The 7,012-nt window shown below is 58.1% G+C and overlaps 1 protein-coding gene across 2 annotated transcripts in view; it reads right to left on the bottom strand.

Moving 5' to 3' along the window:
• The window catches only part of PDE2A (phosphodiesterase 2A), a 101,892-nt gene that overhangs the window by 31,791 nt on the left and 63,089 nt on the right, over window positions 1–7,012 (bottom strand). For both annotated transcript variants that reach the window (XM_004708800.2, XM_045293113.1), the window contains one exon: window positions 1,748–1,837. In XM_004708800.2, coding sequence (XP_004708857.1) covers window positions 1,748–1,837 — 90 coding nt within the window. The remainder of the gene's footprint in view (window positions 1–1,747; window positions 1,838–7,012) is intronic.

Below are 7,012 nucleotides of genomic sequence, written 5' to 3'. Positions count from 1 at the left end.
CCTCTCCGAGGAGGGGTGAGGGGCAGGGATCCTCACTTCCGAGAAGCCATTCTGTCTCCCACCCCCTCACTCTCAGGCCTCTGGGTTAAAATTAGCTTTGTTTGTTGGCGAGAGGGAGGGGACCGTTTCAGACACACGAGCGCCATCTGCATTCGGGGCTGCCTGCCACAATGGGTGCTGATGAGGGAGCCAGGTGCCAGCTCCCCGGCCCTCCCCCATCCCTTGCTAGAAGCCCAGCAGACCCTGCTGGGAGCCTGAGTCTTTCCTTGCAATGGAGCTGGGGCTCCCCAAGGTCAGGGCTGGGTTAGCCACACAGGTCTCTCAGGCGGGCCTGGAAGCCAGTTCCCACCACCCCAGGGAACTCCCATTGCCTCAACCATAGTCGTCCCCCAAGCCCAAGATTTGGGGGGATGATTAACCCAACATGGAGCATCTGTGCTGTAAAGATGTGGCCGGTTGCCTTCCCCTGCCCACTTCCCATGGCTGGCTCAGGAGTCACCAAGGGGCTGGGGCAGCCCTGGAGGGGCTGGCCCACCATCTCTTCACCCTCCCTTTCCAGATGTGCCCGCACTGGGGCCAGATGTTGCCTCACTTCCAACCCTCTCCCGGAGGATTTATTTTTGGGTGCCAACACACCACCCACTTCCTACCAATTTCACGCTCAATAAAGCTCACTCATTCGCCCTCCTCTTGGGCTCTGAACTTCTAGGAGGCTTTAAGGAAGGCAGACTGGGGAGTGCTTAGGTACAAAGCTGGCCCTGTTTGTCTGTCATGCTGTGTGACCTTGAGGGAAGCACCCTCCCTCTCTGGGCCTCCGGTGGTTTATTCATCAAGCAGATCAGGGACAATGGGTTCTGGCAGGGAGAAGACTCACATTCTGAATTGGTTGTGTTCCCCGGGGCAGCGGCTGCCCTTGGCTGGTGTCTAGAGTAAGAGGGGGGACCTCTCAGGCGATAGGAACTCCCTATGGGCGCCTCCTCCTCCAGGAAGCCCTCCATGCCCCTTCGGCTGGCTCGGTGACCTCCCAGGCTCTCTTAGCCCCTGCTTCCCTCTGTCTAGTACAACTGAGACCCTTAATGCATTGGACCTCAAAGGCCAGTTCATTCACCCTCCAACCTAAGGGGTGAGCAGTGGCCAGTGGAGCTGGGATGGCGGATGGCCTCCGGTAGCTGAAGGGGAGGCAGGTGGCCCCAGGCAGCTGTGATCACCACCCTCTACCTGTCCCGATCCTGTGAGTGATGTGATCTCTTCCAGAAGGAAAGTTAAAGGTTGCTGGAGATCATCTTAGCCAGTCCCCTGTCTCCAGGCTGAATATGTTTAGCCCCGGGCAGACCCATTCATGAAGGCTGGGCCTCATTCCAGCATGTTCCAGACTGTTCGCACCAGAAGTCCCCCCCTCCTGCAGCACAGATTCCCAAAAGCCCCTGACTCCACCTTGTCCTCTCTGTGATATGCTGTGTGAAGCCTTTCCACCTCTAAGACGTGGTGTTCCCTGTTCACCGCTAAGGCTCCTCTGACCCAGGCATTCCAAGATTACTGTGTAAATTCATTCTTTGGGACTTTGCTTCATCCTCCTCTTCCTCTCCCTCCTCCCCCCCCCCTCCTCCTCCTCCAGGCAGCCTCCTCAAACTCTTCACTTCCCTATGTAATTCCTTTCTTTTCTCCCCGGACCCTGTGTGAGCCCAGCACCAAGCCAAACAAGGTCTGGCTGAAGTTTGGCAAGTATGGAGCAAGGGCAAGCACCTACCACTCTGGGGAGCACAGCGGACAGGGCCTCCCTGACAGCCCGCTGCAAGCCCACGACGTCGATGGCGGAGCCCAGGCTCAGCAAAGCATCCTGGAAAAGAAAAGAGGATCGTGAGGGGCATCACCGGGCAGACCAGAGACCCCTGTGGCAGCCCATCTGCCCAGAGAACCCGCAGCTTGCCCCAGAGCCCGGCGCTTTCAGACCCTCCAATACTGTGGCTTTCACCTCAGAGCCACAGGATGGCTGGGCTGGAAGAGCAGCTTCTACTCCAGCCTCCAGGCGTGGAAAGCAGAGCTCGGCAGAGGCCTCACTTCATGGTGAGCCAAGAGGGAGAGCCTACAACGGTGGCGGGCGTCATGTCCTCTATCTGAGGCCAGACACTGGCATGGTAGGTAGCCAAGCATAAGCCTCTGGGGCCAAAGGCAGCAACACAGGCCAATCTGAATTCTAGCTCCACTGTATCTTCACAGACTGCATCTTGGGCAAGTCCCTGAACCTCGGCCAGCCTTCTTGGTTATAAATTGGGGACAACGGAGGCTGTCCTCTTGACAAGCTGCTATGAAGACAGGATGACACTGAGCAATCAAAGTGCCTCGTGGAGCAAGGGTCAGCTCCATGCTCGCTGATGCTGGAACCCAGCCGGCCCCAGAAGGGACGGGGCCACACGCCACCTCATTTCCCACCCTAGTGAGGAGCAGTCTTGGAAGAGCACATGCCCAAGGGGTGCGTGAGCCCGAGAGGTGAGAGAAACACAGCCGAGCCAACCCCGACCCGGAGGAGAGCAAGGAAAAGGCAGCCTTGACCGTGTACCAGGAACAGGCCTCGTGTCCTTGGAGGGCCGGAACAGAGACAACAAAGGCCCCAGCTTCACGCTCTATTAATCTGGCCGGAGTCAGACGGATCAAAGAGAAAGGTAACGGAACAGAGGACCCGGAGCCAAGGCGGGATCGTGACTCACACTGCCGTCTGCCCAGCCTCGCCCTCCAGTGGCCCTGAGATGTCCTTCCTGGTGTCCTCCCCATGGAGGGCCAGGTTTGTGCTCCAAAAGCAAAGCGGGATGAAGGAGACCTGCCGTGGTCCCCATGCATGCGGAAAGCATCTGTGGCCGAGAAGTCCGGAGGACCGCACACTCAGCGCAAGCCGGCAGCGTAAGCAGGGCTGGTAGACAGGTGAAGCACCGAAACTTCAGACCACGTTCGTAAACGGAAATGAACAAGCTTCCTGCCGTGGAGTCAATGCGAACCCAGAGCCCCCCTGTGAGGTTTCCAGACTGACTCTTGAAGGGAGTAGAAAGCTGGTGGTTTCCAACTGCAGACCTCGTGGTTGGCAGCACAGCACACAACCCCTACCCCACCAGGCTCTTCCATGTTAGTAGGAATCTGTTCCCCCAGACAAGGGAGCTGACAGTTCTCTCTCTCTCTCTCTCTCTCACACACACACACACACACACACACACACACACACACACGTCTCATCTGGTCAGACCCTACCCCGTCTGTCATGTCCCAGGTGAGGACAAGAGGGGACGTATGCAGAGGAGGTGACTCGTGAAAGGGGAGCACTGGAAACCCAGACCTGCATGAGACTGAGGCTGTGAAACTGGGGGTGACCCCCAAAATGGAGCAGACTCAGAGTCGCAACCCTCCCAGGGGGGGAGGCTGGACTCTGTGCCCCTGGGGATAGCCTGGGGACCTACAGGATGCCCCTGGAGGCTGACCTCGGCCCTGTGAGATGCAGGCCCTTCTTCCAGGCAGACGAAGGCAGAGAGGACAGGAGAGAGGGGGAATGAGCTCCTTGTCGCTGAGGGAGTACAAGGGACGGGTGTCCGTTTGGCTGAGGTGCTGCAGGGGGAGTGCTGCACTGTGGCTTAAGCTTCAGCTCCAGATTTCACCCTTGGGTGAAATTCCACTTTTTGCCTGCACTTCCTTCCCTGGGTCAGCCCAATCCTATGCAGCCAGAAGACGGGCAGCAGGGGGCTTGCATTGTTCTCCCCAACCCCCAACCTCGCTGGAGGTATGCAGAGGAGGTGACTCATGAAAGGGGTACACTGGTGAGCAGAGACATCTCTGTTCTCGGGGGTGATCTCTGCCTTCAGACACCGGAAGCTGCCAACACCAAGCTGGATCCCCTGTCCTCTGACTCAGGGGCGCCCCTCCCCAGTTCACACACCTGCAGCCACACAGCCAGGAACCTTCCGTTCCTGCAGAAACACCCCAGCATGCCTGTGGACACCTTGTAGACACACACATACACTCAGGTTCTCAGGGGTGCAGCTCTATCCTAGGAGACTTGAGGGCAAGGGCTGTCGGGTAACACCTGTGCACACCTGTGTGCCCATATGCCAGCATGACTTTCCCAGATCCGTCCTTCCGACTCAAGGAGGGAGGCAGGACCAGTGCTTGAGAGAATCCCAAAATCAATCCCGCGTGAGTCAAGCTCCTGAGACTGAGACTCCCTGGGTACAAGCCCAAAATGTGGCGCTGATTTAAGCCAATAGCTGGAGGCAAGGAAGTTGGCAAGCTGACCCCTGAGAAGTTGGCAAGCTGACCCCTGAGAGGCCCTGCCCTTTTGTGTGTGTGCTGGGAAAGCTGGAGGACAGAGGCTAAGGCAATGGTGGGTGTGCTTTGATGAACGTGGGGAATTTTCAAAGTCACGGGCCTGGGACAGCCAAGTCTCCCCATTTGACAGGTGAGGAAACTGAGGCACCACGAGGGCCCATCTCGGTCAACCAGCCAGTTGGGCCAGGGCCAGGGCCAGAACCCAACCCATGTCTGGCTCTCCAGCCCCAAGCCTGGCTTTTGCCCTATGCCTCTCCGCTGCTCCCTCCCCAGGGGGCTTGGAGAGAACAACAGTGTGTCCTTTCTTCTGATTGGTGGGCTCCTCCACTGTCCTTTATTTCAATTGGAGGATGCCCCAGCCTGCCCTTTCCTGGAATAGGTGGGTGCCCGTGTGGCCTTTGTTCTGATTGCTCCGTTTCCTGTGCTTCTTGAGGCCAGGCCGGGGTAAGAGTGGCAAGGGGGAGTGAGAAAGGGCATTTGAGCCATGGGCTTTCAAGTCCTCGGCTAGAGTGGCCTTGATGCAGACAGGGCTGGCGAAGCCCCTGGGGGGCTCCCTGCTTGGCATCCTTCTGTCCATCTACCGCCTACCCCAGGAGTGGAGGACGCTGGGCACAGGAGCTGTAGCTGAGCAGGGCCACTCCATACCTCATCCTCAAAGAGGCCTTCAAGGTCGATTCAAATGCCACCTCCTCCGAGAACCTCCCCCACAGCCACCTTGGCTGGCTGCATCCCCTCAGGTAGGAGCCACTCAGAGTCCTAAGCCCAAGAGGCGGGCACTCCGGGAGTGACTGGGGCTGCCTCCGGAGGGGATGAGGAGGACGGGAAGTTTCCTAAATCAAGCATCAAGAGAGGCACGTCAGAGACTAGAGCCCCCAAATCTCCAACCCTCTGCTGTTGAGTCGGTCCCTGTAGCACAGAGTCGAACTGGCCCCTGTGGTTTCCAAGGCTGCAAATCCCTATAGAAGCTTGCTGTCTCGTCTCCCCCACACCGAGCAACTAGTGGTTCCAAACTACCTCGAACCCAGCACTTGCCCCACTGCACTGCCAGGGCTCCTTTGCCGGAGCCCCCAGGAACCTTGCAAAGAAGAGGAGAGGAAAAATACAAGTATCGGCACACCCACGTGCATGGACATCTGCCAAGGTCACACTGCCAGGCACACACTGTATACGTACGCACACAGCTCACACAGGCCTGCACACACCGAGATCGAAGGGCAACTGTGCGGGCAACACACGTGCTCACGGAGCACCCAGCCCCAGGAAGAGGGAAGGAGGTCACTTTCTGCGCTTGCAGCTCTTCCGAACCAACATCCGTATCAAGATCCGTACACCAGCCAGGCAGTTCCCCGGGCCCCAGAGCAACCTCTGCAGCGTGTGGAAGCGAACAGCATTTCCCGCTCGCAGTCCCGGATCGCCCACAGACATTCCGTGTGGCATTCAGCAGGTCCCTTTCCTCTTCTGACCCTTGGTTTGCTCATTGGTAAAGATGTGTGCTTCCAGCTCTGCCGTGCATGGTTCCCTGGCCTTCGGGTTTAATTGAAAGAGGATGGATGATGGATGGATGGATGGATGGATGGATGGATGGATGGATGACTTCCTCACTACCGTAGAGTTGATGCTGACTCATAGCGACCCTTTAGAACAGGGTACACCTGAACTGTCCCCGTGTTTTCTGAGACTGATACTCTTTATGGGAGTAGAAAGCCCTGTCTTACTCCTGAGGAGCAAGGTGGTGGTTTCCAACTGCTGACCTTACGGTTAGCAGCCATCACATAACTGCTGTGCCACCAGGGCTCAGGATGGATGGCTAGATGGATGGGCGGATGGACAGAAAGAACTTAGCGTTCTTTTCAGCCCCCGACCTGCAAGCTCTGCAGGTGGAGGTGGGACTGGTCAGCACCACAGACAGCGCCACTCCCACCCCCAGGGCTAGCCTTTGCCCTGAGGACCCCAAAAAACGGAGCTGGGGCTGGAGCTCCGCCTTGGGCTGCACCCGCATTTCTGCACTCGTTTGGGAACAGAACAGGAGTGGGACTAACTCACTTCCAGCTCCTTCGTAAAGGCTATGCGTGCGTGAACTCTTCGGCTGTGTCACTCGCCTGCAGGTCTGGGTCTGTCCCAGCTGCCCTCCTGTGTCTCCTCCCCCTTCCACAACTCTTCCCATTCTCGCCCCAGGCCTGGCAACCCAGCGCTAGCCCACCTGCTCGCTCGCTGGGCGTGACGCCCATCCATGTTGCCCCAAGTGGCGCGGTGGCTGACCTAGAAGATGGTAATAACATCAAACCTAACAAGCAGGTACCTCCCAAGACTCAAGCTAAGTGACCCATGCTGGCCCATCCCAGGGGTGCTCCACCCCCTGCCTGCTAGCTCATCTGTGTGGCCTGGGATGAGGGGGTGTGGTGCTTCTCTCTCTCTCTGGGCCTCGGGGTTGCCTTCTCTAAAGGAAAGGGGTCTTTCCAGGACCCCTAGGACTCTGGAGCTCCTCTCCCTCCCCACTCTGCTTCCCTTGCCTCTGGGGGTTTCTCTCTCTCTCTCTGGCTCACCCACCCCCGGCCGGCCCGCCACACCCCAGCCAGCGTCCATCCGTCCATCTGAGGCAGCTCTCCTGCCTCGCATGTGTCTCCATGAGGCTCTGCATCTTTCCCACCTCCACATCCTCTCTCTTCCTCTCAGCTGGTGTCTCCTCCCACTCACCATCTCTTGTTCC

The sequence above is a fragment of the Echinops telfairi genome, unplaced genomic scaffold (genome assembly GCF_000313985.2).
Source record: "Echinops telfairi isolate 266 unplaced genomic scaffold, ASM31398v2 ScPeMD7_1713;HRSCAF=2227, whole genome shotgun sequence".
In the NCBI taxonomy this organism is placed as follows: Eukaryota; Metazoa; Chordata; class Mammalia; order Afrosoricida; family Tenrecidae; genus Echinops; species Echinops telfairi.
Note: the sequence above shows the minus strand (reverse complement) of the source record. Positions and strands in the feature narration are given on the sequence as shown.